This window comes from Oryzias melastigma, linkage group LG14 (genome assembly GCF_002922805.2).
Source record: "Oryzias melastigma strain HK-1 linkage group LG14, ASM292280v2, whole genome shotgun sequence".
Lineage (NCBI taxonomy): Eukaryota > Metazoa > Chordata > Actinopteri > Beloniformes > Adrianichthyidae > Oryzias > Oryzias melastigma.
In genome coordinates, this window is record NC_050525.1 from 3,172,333 (window position 1) to 3,185,515 (window position 13,183).

The 13,183-nt window shown below is 41.9% G+C and overlaps 1 protein-coding gene across 1 annotated transcript in view; it reads right to left on the reverse strand.

The window, feature by feature from the left end:
* Nucleotides 1-186: 186 nt before the first annotated feature.
* Nucleotides 187-13,183, reverse strand: part of LOC112142375 (scavenger receptor cysteine-rich domain-containing group B protein) — a 33,462-nt gene continuing 20,465 nt past the window's right edge. The window contains exons 7-12 of the mRNA XM_036215285.1: nucleotides 4,856-5,170; nucleotides 4,561-4,629; nucleotides 2,177-2,248; nucleotides 1,749-2,063; nucleotides 923-1,009; nucleotides 187-835 (exon numbers count right to left, since the gene is read on the reverse strand). Coding sequence (XP_036071178.1) covers nucleotides 519-835; nucleotides 923-1,009; nucleotides 1,749-2,063; nucleotides 2,177-2,248; nucleotides 4,561-4,629; nucleotides 4,856-5,170 — 1,175 coding nt within the window. The 3' untranslated portion in view covers nucleotides 187-518. The remainder of the gene's footprint in view (nucleotides 836-922; nucleotides 1,010-1,748; nucleotides 2,064-2,176; nucleotides 2,249-4,560; nucleotides 4,630-4,855; nucleotides 5,171-13,183) is intronic.

A 13,183-nucleotide genomic window follows, 5' to 3' on the forward strand; every position in this document is an offset into this window, starting at 1 on the left:
AACAAGTTTCTTTTACGCCAAAATTATTTAGCAAAAAGTAACACCATTTATTTTGTCATATATAATTGGTTTTCAGTTACATTTATTACTGAGGAGATATTTCATGTATTCCCATAACAGACAGCTAATTGTTAATCCCTCCAGTTTTTCATAGTTTACACTTTTTCTCATCTATTGATCTTCTTGCTCATCATACTGATAGTATATGTGAACTCTTTACTCTTCTTCAAAATGCATATCATTTTATTTATTTAAGTATCAAAACAGTAAATATTAAAAAAGAGGAGCACAATTAAAAATTGTCTTTAACAAATTAAAAACTTGTTCTCATATTTATAAAGTGCTTACTAGGAATACATAGTGTGTCATATACCGTCACATCACTTATTTTGTGTTTTGCTGGTGGAGCATCCCTTCAGCATGGTGAATGCTGTTATTTACATGATGTTTACAAGTCCTGCTTCATTGCAGCCACGTCCTAACCTGAGCTAGAGATGGGACTGTTGGTCCTGTTGTAATCACGACAGTGAGCAGGTGACTCCAGCATCCTCAGAGTGGTCACAGTTGTGCACATTCCACGCTATATGCGAGCACTCCAGCAGGGAGCGCTCAGCACTGGTGCACTTGAGATTATCCAGCTGAATCCTTCCCATTCCGGGTCCAAAGTAAGCTTCTCCCAAAGCAGCTGTGGCCTCTCCACAGCCCAGTTGGTGACACACAACCTGAGCATCAGCAAGGTCCCAGGCGTCATCGCAAATTGTGCCCCACACACTACTCGTGTATATCTCAACCCGGCCTTCACAGCGATGTTGCCCACCAACCAGTCTCAGCATTCCTACAAAGAAAAAGAAGAAAATAACACAACATCTAGTCAGAATTGCTCTGGAGACCCAGCCATAAGGAAAACAACAATCAAACTCACCTTCAGAGGGTTGTAGAGTGGTGGTTGTTACTTTTTCTGTTACTCTAAAGTCACGTCCATTTGGTATCAGAAGGGGGTCAAATGGTGCTATATTCACAACAAAACAGAGAAAACAGCAAGCCATTACACTCTGGTATCACAGGAAATATCAGGGCACACAAGGATTAGCGAGCCGTTCTCTTCTAATTACTCCACTGATCATTTTAAGAGGACTATTTTTCTTTTGAGTTCTTGGAGCTATGGATCCTCAGAGAACTCCAGTACTGCCCTGCACAGGACAGGGTGGGAAAAGAGGACTGAGTGTATGGAAAGCAGAAGTCTAGATGGAATGGGTTAATAAAATATGTGTTTTTTTAAGATGATGCTCCCTCTATAAATAAACTTCAACTTTTAAAGTCCACCTCTGATGAAAATCATGTTTTTTGAGTTTTTAACACATATGTGTGGCAATATTTTTAATGAAAGAGAACAAATGTAATAAAAAATAGTTTTGTTTTTCCTTTTAAATCACTGTTGCCATTTATACACCACAACAGCTCTGCTGCATATGCACTTAAACCCCTCATCTGGTCTGGCTAGCGTGTCTAGTCCAGGTGCCGGAGGAGAGAAGATGACATCTTCCCATCGACTGCAGTCAGAAATCACAATCAAAACACGACTGAAAATGTTTCTATTAAACTACAATGACCCGCAAAATCAAGATGTCTTCTTTTAATTAAAATAAAATTAAGTTCTTTATAGTTTCTAAGATGTCAAGATGAAAAAATGAATTTAAGAAATGTTGTTCCATGTGCTGTGCATATGCAAAAACTGTGGTTGAGCTTACGTGCACAGATGATCCCTGCATCCTCGTGGTGGCCGCAGTTGTGCTGACCCCAGCCCAGGTGGAAGCACTGGGACAGGTCACTCTCTGAACCACTGCACTCCACATTGTCTAGCAGGATGGGTCCTGAGCCGTAGCCAAAGAAGGCCTGAGCCTTTGCTTCAATAGCTGGGCCACAACCAAGTTGTCTACACACCACGACAGCATTGATCATGTCCCAGTCATCGTCACACACAGTCCCCCAGACAGTTTTGTAGAGGATCTCAACACGACCTTGGCAGCTGCTGTTACCATTCACCACACGGATGGACAGTTTGGCTGAGGATAAACAGACACTGTTACCGCAAGGATGCAGAAATGTCTCTAGTCTTCCATGCAGCAGATATTCGAGGGAGAAACTGCTTTAAGTTTTCCTGGGTCAGTGTTGTTACCTTTTGTTTGGGCTGTTGTGGTAACAGTTGTTGTTGTAGTTGTTAACTCTGTGACTGGAACAATTTCTGTTGCTGTGAAAAGAAGAAAAAAAAATCATTTGAAATGACTCATCGCCTCAATATACAGTCGTACGCAAAAGTTTGGGCACCCCTGATCATTTTCAAGATTTTCCTTCATAACTCCTTTGTTGTTTTTATCAGCATTTTGACTTAAATTTATCAATTATCATATATTTAGCAGAGTGATATTTGAGAACTGAAATTAAGTTTTTGTGATTAACAGAAAATTTGCAATAATTACTTAAACAAAAGTAGGCAGGTGCATAGATTTGGGCACCCTTTTTGTTTTACTGATTTTATTACCTTCAGCACTAACTATTGAAACACAAAATGTGTTTGGTAAGCTCATTGACCCTTGGCCTACAAACACAAGTGAAGCTGATCATTAGAAAGGGTATTTGCAAGTTGTTCCCCGTATTGCATCTTCTCTGAAGAGTGGCAACATGGGAACCTCAAAACAATTGTCAAATAACCTGAAAAAAAAGAAAATGGTTCAACCTCATAGTTAGCTAGCTCAGATATTTTATCCATAAGTTTCCACTGTGAGGAACATAGTGAGGAAATAGAAGAGCACAGGCACAGTTCTAGTAAAGGCCTGGATTGGCAGACCAACAGAAATCTCAGATAAGCAGAGGTGAAGAAAGGTGAGAACAGTTCAAATCAACCCATAGACTAGCTCCACAGACCTACTACATGATCTTGCTGTAGATGGGGTCACTGTGCATCAATCAACTATTCAGCGTACTTTGCACAAGTAGATACTGTATGGGAGAGTAATGGGACAGAAGCCTTTTCTGCACTCATGCCACAAAAAGAGTCACTTGAAGTTCGCTTAAGCACATTTGGACAAGCTAGATTCCTTTTGGAATAAGGGGCTGTGGACTAATGAAGCCAAAATTGAGTTATCTGGACATAACAAGGTGCGGTATGCATGGCAGAAGAAGAGCACATCATTCCAAGACCAACACTTGCTATCCACAGTGGCCAGTGCAGGAACTGAAAATCATGTTAAAGTTGAAAGTCGCATAGATTCCAGTCAGTATCAGCAGATTCTTGCAAACAATGTTTAAGAATCATTGACAAAGCTGAAGTCTTGCAGGGGCTGAAAACTTCAACAACACAATGACCCTAAACACATCTCAAATTATACTTAGACATTCATGCAGAGAAACACATGGAATGTTTTGGAATGGTCATCTCAGTCCTCAGGCCTGAATAATATTAAAAATCTGTGGTTCGACTTAAAGCAGGATGTTCCTCCTCAAATTTGACTGTGCTGGAGATGTTTTGTAAAGAAGAATAGTCGAAAATACCTTCAACTAAAATCCAGACCTTCATTGGAAGCTATAAGAAGTGTTAGAGGCTGTTATTTCTTCAAAAGAAGGATCTACAAAATATTGATGTAATTCTGTTAGGGTGCCCAAATTTATGCACCTGCCTACTTTTGTTTGAGTAATTATTGCACACTTTCTGATAATCCAAAAAACTTAATTTCAGTTCTCAAATATCACTCTGCTAAATATATGCTAAATGATATATTTAAGTGAAAATGTTGATCCAAACAACCAATGATTTATGAAGGAAAATCTTGAAAATGATCAGGGTTCCCAAACTTTTGCATACGACTGTATATGAAAATTAATAAAATAGGTTTTTAAGTTAAACAAGCATGAAATTATCCTGACATATGGGCAAATATAGAAGTCTGTGATGTTTATGTTAGTAATTGGAAGGAAATGGAGCAGAGGTAAGGCGGACAGGCCTGATCGAAAGATTGCAGGTTTGGTTCCTGCCTTGCGTTTAAGTGTCCTTTTGGCAAGCCATTGAACTCCACTTTGTCTCTGGTGGTTATCGGTTGTCGGCAGTGGAGCCGCAATCAGTGTGCAAATGAATGAATGGGACCGTGACTTTAAAGCACTTTGAGTCCTCTAAGACAGTAGAAAAGTGCATTACAAATATATGTAATTTACCAAAATCCGGTAATTTACATAATCTGAGAATATTATTTCGCCATTTTCTTTATTTTTTCACCTGTTGTCTATCAAATATTAAAACGGCAGCATTAAAAAATATGCTGACTTTTATATGTATGCATCACTTTTTCTCAAGTAATTTATGTTAATATGAAGGGGGAAAAAAAACCTAAGTTTTATCATAAAAAGCTGTATGGATGGAGAAATCTCTGTTTCCACTCATCTTGGATTTTGTAGTAAATTTAGTGCCAAAAGGCAATATGTCTCCACCTGTTGGTCATTTGAAAAAGAACATGTTTTTTCTTTTCCGCACTGACATAATAATACGATTTGTCTTTTTTGTTTTTGTACCTTTGGTGCTCTCTGTTTCCAAGAAAGTTCTTTGGTTCCCTGTGATTAATGGTGGTACTGTAGTAACTCCTGTCATCAAAACAAAAGAAAAAAAGCTGTTTAGGGCCATGCCTAAAACCTTTAAACAAGCGCTGTATAACATTTCAAATCTTCAGACTTGGTTTCAGAAATATAAATTGGACATTACTGTATGACAAAATGAAGTAAAGCGCTTTGAGCTGCGCCTGTATGAGAACCATTTTTATAAATAAAGAATGATTGATAAATACATATCACTTGTGTATAAGTATTTCACCTTTGCATGTGACCCCTGCATCCTCATGATGGCCACAGTTGTGTTTTCCCCATCCCAAACTTTTGCATTTACTCAGCTCTTGCTCCAAGCCTTGGCAGTGGACGTTATCCAGGAGAATGAGGCCCGTTCCGTAGCCGAAGTAGGAGTTAGTGTGTGCAGAGATGGCATTACCACACCCAACTTGCTGGCACACTACCATAGCATTATTGAGGACCCAGTCGTCATCACACACCGTCCCCCAATTACCCTGGTAGTAGATCTCGACCCGGCCCTGACAGGAATTCCTCCCATTCACCAAACGGATGGTGCCATCGCCTAAACCAGCAGGAAGAGATTTTATTAAATACTGAGTAATACTCAACAACATAGATAAAAAAATACACAAAAACAAGTCAAATCAGAAGTTAAATTAAAGATAAAAAACAAAAATACAATCACAAAATCAAACTAACAAAAACATTTAGCCAAAAAGCCTCGTCTGAGTTTATGTTTCCCAGCCTAACACAACCTTCTCCGGGTGCTGGAGGTTGTGACCAGAATAAAAAAGGAGTTGGACCAGCATAATGCCCCAGTCTGTCATCCTATTGTGGTGGCAACAGGCTGGGCTCAAGGTTCAGTTGGCAGCAATTGAATGCTTTTAGGCATGTAGAGATGGTCAAGACGATCTGATGCAGTTTAAACAGAGCATCAAAATGAGGCTGAAAAGTGATTGAAGTGACTTTGAACTTGGCTGTTGGTTCCAGACGGTCTGAGGATTTCTGAAATTGCTGATATGCTGAGATTTTCACCCACAACCATCTCTAGAGTTTACAGAGAATGGTCAGAAAAAGAGAAAATATCCAGAGAGCAGCAGTTCTGTGGGCAGAAATGTCTTGTTGATGTCAGAGGTCAGACGAGAATGTCCAGACGGTTCCAGCTGATAGAAAGACAACAGGAACTCAAAGATCCACTGGTTACAACTGAGGTCTGTAGAAGAACATCTCTGAACACACAACAACCAGGAGGCAGAAGAACACACCGGGTATCACTGCTGTCAACTAAAACAGTAAACGGAGGCTACAATTCACACAGACTCACCAAAACTGGACAATAAAAGATGGAAAAATGTTTTCTGGTTTATTAAGTCTCTATTTTTGCTGCTACACTCAGATGGTCAGAATTTGACAACAACATGAAAGCATGGATCTTCCTGCCTTGTTTTAATGGTTCAGGCTGGTGGTGGTGGTATCATGGTGTGGGGGATATTTTCTTAAGCTCAAACTCAAACTTTATTTATTTATACAACGCCTTTCATTCAGAAGCTCAAAGCGCTTATCATAAAATCAAATAAAATACATTAAAAAGACTGTTAAAAAGCAAATATACAAAAGAAGAAAAGGACATTTACACAGAATGAGTACCTCTCCCTTCCCCAGCTTCTCCCTCCCTCAATATAATATAAAAAAATTTAAAAAATAAAGAACTGAACAAAGACTTAAGAACTGTAGTTCTAAGAAAACAGTCTGGCTTGGTACTGCTGTGAAGAATCGGTATTACGGGGACCCATCTAATCCAAGGCCTAGTCTGACCACAGGGGCCATCCCAGCAGCGCTCATCCAGCACAGGGCAGCACAGGCCTACTCTACAGAGCAGGGCCCCAGCCGCCCCAATGAGAAAGGGCACCGAAACAATGGCACACCTGCAGAGGGAACCTGGAACAGAGGATCCCCGTGAGGAAACACTGTAGATTTTAAAATATATACTGTATGATAAATAAAAATCGTTTAAAACAATTAAAACAAACAATTAAATAACGTGAGTGTAATAATAGTAAGAGAAGGGTTAATAGACTAAAATAATAAAAATTATTAAAAATTCAAATGATTCACATAAAAGTTAAAAAATAAATAAATAAATAATAGAAAGAAAAGACAAAATTCAAAACCAAGAAAAGGTCAGGTAAAAGCCAGATTAAAAAGGTGGGTCTTGAGCCAAGCAAAAGGTCATATCTCAACACTGCATACAATGTTTAGATAAAACAAAAAAAAAAAAATACACCATAACACAGAAGCACAATACATTCGAAGACGCAACACATAAGGTTTGATGGGTAGGATGGGGGGTGGGGGGGTGGCAGCTTTGCATTAGTCCATTGCAGCTCCTGCAAGAGCACACATACAGACTACGCTTGGGAGGGGAGGGAGATCGCAGGAATGCCGAGGTCAAGTAGGGATGAGCAGCAGTCTTTGTCTCCACACACAGCTGCCTTTCACACGCTGTAGAAGCAAACTTGTTTTGATGAGGGGGGGTGGTGGGGGGGATCCGATCAGATAAGGTTGTTTCAGGTGCCAGCAGTTGTTTTGCACCGTTAGCTGAGTCCTTCACCGGTCTGACTGAGTTTTTGAGGCAAATTTCAAAATAGGCCGGAATGTGAGCAATTTAGGCTACTCTCCCTTCAGTAAGTTGACATCCATCTTCTGCACAAATTCAAGGGTCGCAAGCACTCTGCTCAGTTGGGCAAGAGTGGCAGACTGCTTCTGATCCACTTGTGAAAGTCTGTCTCTCTAAGTCTCTGCTTCCGGAAGTATCAGATCAGACAGCTCGCCTCTCACCGTCTTCAGCTCACTTCTAGCGAGCATCACCTCCGAGACCGCCTGATAGTTGAGATATCCTCCAATCCCAGTTGCGAGGAATCCAAGTATCAGGAGCACGAATAGATACACATCTTCAACATCTTCCACAGACAGCATGGGCCAGACACATCAGCCTCCACTTGCCCCATGGATCGTTGGTGTATCCAGCCGCATGGGTTCCGTCTGGGCAGGAGGGGCCGCTTTCCCGTTCCTTACCGTGGAATAAATTTTGTCGATCGCATTAAAAGACCAGTGGATCAGATCCATTTTCAGAGATTCAAAAAGCAGAAGAGTAGTCAAGAGCAAAAAAAAGCAGCTCACAGGGGAGACAAACAGAAGCCTTGGAAGGAACAAGGGAGGGGAGGAGAGAGCAAGAATGTGACTGCCCTTGGCAAGAGCCAAACAGAAAAATATAGGAGTTTAAGGAAGTCTGTGTTCTGTTCTTTTTAAATCTAAGTTACTATTCATTCCATCTCTTTTTTAAGTATTAATTTGTTAATCTGCAAAACAGAGCCTAGTGGGTTCATAGAATCTTGCTGAAATATAAAGGTCTTCATTTGAGTTTATAAAAGCTTTGTGGAAGTCAATGGAACATAGGGACATCTACACAATCTTTGAGTTTGGGAGCCATGGCATGTAACACTCATTCCCCTTTAGAGCTAAAATGCATGTGGGAGACAACTGATTCAATTTTCAATTTATTTATTTAAAAGGGACAGGACAAAAAAAACATTGTTACACTTTCAAATGTAACCTTGAGTGCAGGTGAATGAATTAAGAACAGGCTGGTTTCCTACTCCATTTGAATTTAAACAAGGAGATGTTCTCTCACCAAAGTTGTTTGCGATCTATGTGAATGATTTAGCTCAGGAAATAAAAAGAGTCAACTTGGGGATAGACATTGATGATTTGAATCTTAGCATATTGTTGTATGCAGATTATATTGTTATGGTAGCTGAGAAAGAAACTAAACAACAGAAGATGTTGGATATTATGAATAGTTGGTGTTATAAATGGAGACTCTCAATTAATGGTGATAAAACATAAATTGTTCATTTTAGAAAACCCTATGTATGTCAAAGTGATTATCAGTTTGATTTTGGAACAACATTACTGATGTATTCTGTCACCTATAAGTATCTTGGTTTTGTTTTTCATGAAAACATGACTTTTTCAGAAGGCAGGAGGGTGTTATCAGAGTCTGCTGGGAGGGGACTAGGAGCTGTAGTTAATAAGATGAAGGTTTGTCCTGAGTTAGGTTTTGACATTTTTACTAAGCTGTATGATTCCATGGTTGGGTCCGTTCTGTTTTATGCTGCTGGAGTTTGGGGGTTTGAAGATGTTCCAGAATGTAATAGAGTTCACGCCCGAGCATTGAGATACTTACTGGGAGTTCATAGATTTACCACCAGAGCTGCCATAGTCGGTGACATGGGGTGGGAGCCATGTGTGATTCAGCAAAGAGCAGAAGTCCTCAGACTGTGGAACCGCCTTGTAGGTCTACCAGAGGAAAGACTTACATGAAAAGTTTTTAACTGGGACAGAGCACACAGATATCCCTGGTCTAAAGAGGTTCTTGAAGTATTTTCAGTTGTAAATTTAGGATATTTGTTTTTCAACAATCTACAGTGCAAGATTATGTTATATTTTGTTTCAAAATTATAAAGAGCAATGGAAATTTAATGTGTTACAAAAGCCAAAGCTAAGAAGTTATTTACAGTTTAAGGAAAGTTTCTCTAATGAGCCATATGTTAAATATAATTTAAAAAGAAGACAGAGGTCCCTGTGTGCTCAGCTCAGAGCAGGAGTGCTGCCCCTAGAGGTGGAAGTGGGGCGCTTTAAAGGAGTCCCAGAGGAGGACAGGTTGTGTACAGTCTGTGATTTGTGTTTAGTGGAAGATGAATTTCATTTTATGTTTTACTGTCCATTGTATAATGATGGGAAAATTGATTTGTATAATGTGATACAGCAGAAAAACCCAGATCTGTTTTGGTCGCGTCAAGGTAGAAATTTTGCAGTGGTTATTTAAAAATAATGCCTCCCTCTGCGGAAACCTGAGTTCGAATACCGGTTGTGGAAAGCTTTTTCATGCTTAAAAAAAAAAAAAAAAAAAAATCAGCGAATATTTTTTAAGTCTTGAGAATTTAAATTAAATAAATGCTGCTACAGAGTTTCTGTTTAGCATGCAGTGATATCTGTGTGTGTGGGTGGGGGGTTACCAAAACTGGTCATTCATACGTTTACGGAGATTACTGGTTAGATTAGAAACAGATCAAAAACCATTCCTTACTCAACAAGTGACAAAATAACCTTCCAGACATTATTTTTTCATTATTTGGAATCATTCAAATAACTGCAGATATTTTCTCTCTGTTCTACCGCTGCAGCTGTGTTGCTTTTCTTGTGGAAAATGCGCTCCTATAGTTGGCATATGCTTGAAGGAACTTATCAATTTCCGTCGCCGGAAGTACGAAACTCAGGTGTTTGTTCCCATTGCCATGGTGAATCGTGCTGTCTTTGCTACATTGATCCGGGCTTTTTATGGTCACACCTCTCACACCTGATTCTGGTTCTAACAACTTCAAGTTGATTGAATCAAACATTTTCAGCTGTTCTGAAACAGAAAACCCTGAGTTTGAGAATTTTGAGTCCAGTGACTCTAAGTTCAGGTTTGAACTCTAAATTTGTTGAAGCTGCTTCTTGAAACGGGCCCCTGGTTGGTTAAGCAGCTGAGGGTCTCGTTAATCAATTTCAGCTGTATTGGTGTTCATGGAATTAACAACAGGTGCACTTCAGTGGCAACAATTAGAAAACAGACCTGGACGCATAGACTTCTACTGCCTAGGAAATGGTGCTCTGACTGCCATAAGGTATCCAGATGAAATCCTTGAACCCATTGTCAGACTCTACGCTGGTGCAGTAGGTCCTGGTTTCCTCCTAATGCACGACAATGCCCGGCCTCACGTGGCAAGAGTATGCAGGCAGTACCTGGAGGATGAAGGAACTGAAACAATTGAATGGCCTTCACTATCCCCTGACTTAAACCCAATAGAACATCTCTGGGACATTATGTTTGGGTCCATTAGGCGCCGCCAGGTTGCTCCTCAGACTCTACAACAGCTCAGGGATGCCCTTACACAGATCTGGGAGGAAATGCCACAAGACACCATCCGTCGTCTCATTAGGAGCATGCCGCCACGTTGTCAAGCATGCATACAAGCTGGTGGGGGCCACACAAGATACTGAAAAGCATTTTGAGTTGCAGAAATGAAATTTTGGAAAAAATGGACTAGCCTGTCACATCTTCATTTCACTCTGATTTTATGGTGTCTTCACAATTGAGCCTCTGTAGGTTGAAAACTTTTATTTCCATTGAAAGACTTGGCATCCTTTTGTTCCTTAGACACTGCCCTGTCGTTATTTGTATAGATATCCAACTTCATATTGAGATCTGATGTATCTCATGTGTTCCTTTTAAGTTCTCCTTTAATTTTTGTGAGCAGTATACAAAGAAAGAAGTAGCAGAACAAGAGGGAGGGCTCAAAACAAATGGAGGCTCAAGTTTTAAAAAAGGGTCTGCTCCTGCATTAGTGTCACACTTTTTTTGTTCTCAGATAAAACAACTGAGACAATGTAAAATCTCGAGTGTCCATTGAACACACACACACACATGGTGTCAGGAAAACAAAACCTGAGTCTGGATTTAACACTAAATACTAGGGATCCTCTTGGCATTTCTAGAAAAACAACAACACAGCAGCCACAACAAAGGAAGACCCACCAAACAACAATATGTCTGGAATTCTAGAGGCTGTAGGGGTGTGTCAAACAGTTCCCATTAAGGTCTTCAGTCTTTGATGCCATCTAACCATTTCAGAACTGAACAACTCAAATTTCCTTTGTAATTCTGGCATATGTTGTTGCCCACGTTATTTGTTAATGTCCATCCATCTTCCTCCGCTTCATTCGGGACCGGGTCGCGGGGGCAGCAGTCTAAGCAAAGATGCCCAGACTTCCCTCTCCCGGCCATTTCCTCCAGCTCTTCTGGGGGGACTCCGAGGCGTTCCCAGGCCAGCCGAGAAACATAGTCTCTCCAGCGTGTCCTGGGTCTTCCCCGGGGCCTCCGCCCAGTGGGATATGCCCGGAACACCTCACCAGGGAGGCGTCCAGGAGGCATCCAGACCAGATGCCCGAACCACCTCAACTGGCTTCTCTCGATGCGGAGGAGAAGCGGCTCTACTCCGAGCTCTCTCCGGGTGACCGAGCTTCTCACCCTATCTCTAAGGGAGCGTCCAGCCACCCTCCGGAGAAAACTCATTTCAGCCGCTTGTAGTCGGGATCTCGTTCTTTCAGTCACAACCCAGAGCTCATGACCATAGGTGAGTACTGGAACGAAGATTAACCGGTAAATTGAGAGCTTTGCTTTCTGGCTCAGCTCTCTTTTCACCACAACGGACCGGTGCAGCGATCACATAATAGCGGACGCAGCTCCAATCCGCCTGTCGATCTCACGCTCCGATCTTCCATCACTCGTGAACAAGACCCTAAGATATTTAAACTCCTCCACCTGAAGCAGGAGCACTCCACCCACCGAGAGAGGGCAAACTACCTTTCTCCGGTCGATAGATAGATAGGTAGATAGATATACTTTATTAATCCTTCTGGAAATTAGGTGGCTGCCCTTGCTCCATACACACAACACAGTTTAAACAGTGACAGACACAAAATAAAAATATAAAAACAAGTAAAATTAGTAGTATAAAAAACTAATAAGTTACATGCCATAAAAACAGCTTAAAATCAGATAGAGAACCATGGCCTCAGACTTAGCGGTGCTGACCCTCATCCTGGCCGCTTCACACTCGGCTGCAAACCGCTCCAATGCATGCTGGAGGTCCCGGTTCGATGGAGCCAACAGAACAACATCATCTGCAAAGAGCAGAGAGGAAATCCTGTGGTCCCCAAACCAGACCCCCTCCGGCCCCTGGCTGCGCCTAGAAATTCTGTCCATAAAGACTATGAACAGAACCGGTGATAAAGGGCAGCCCTGCCGGAGTCCAACATGCACCGGGAACAGGTCTGACTTACTGCCGGCCATGCGAACCAAGCTCCTGCTCCGGTCGTACAGAGACCGGACAGCCCTGAGTAAGGCTCCCCGGACCCCATACTCCCAGAGCACCCTCCACAGGACACCACGGGGAACGCGGTCGAACGCCTTCTCCAAATCCACAAAACACATATGGACTGGATGAGCGAACTCCCACGAACCCTCCAGCACCCTGAAGAGGGTGTAGAGCTGGTCCACATTTACACGACCAGGACGGAAACCGCACTGTTGTTCTTGAATCTGAGGTTCGACTATCGGATGGACTCTCCTCTCTAGTACCCTGGCATAGACTTTCCCAGGGAGGCTGAGGAGTGTGATTCCCCGGTAGTTGAAACACACCCTCCGGTCCCCCTTCTTGAAAAGGGGAACCACCACCCCAGTCTGCCAGTCCAGTGGTACGGTTCCTGTCTGCCACGCAATGCTGCAGAGACGTGTCAGCCAAGACACTCCTACAACATCCAGAGACTTGAGGTACTCAGGGCTAACCTCATCCACCCCCGGAGCCTTGCCACCAAGGAGCTCTTTGACTACCTCAATGACCTCAGCTTGGGTGATGGACAGTTCCACTCTAATGTCCTCAGCCTCTGCTTCCTCAACGGAAGTCGTGTC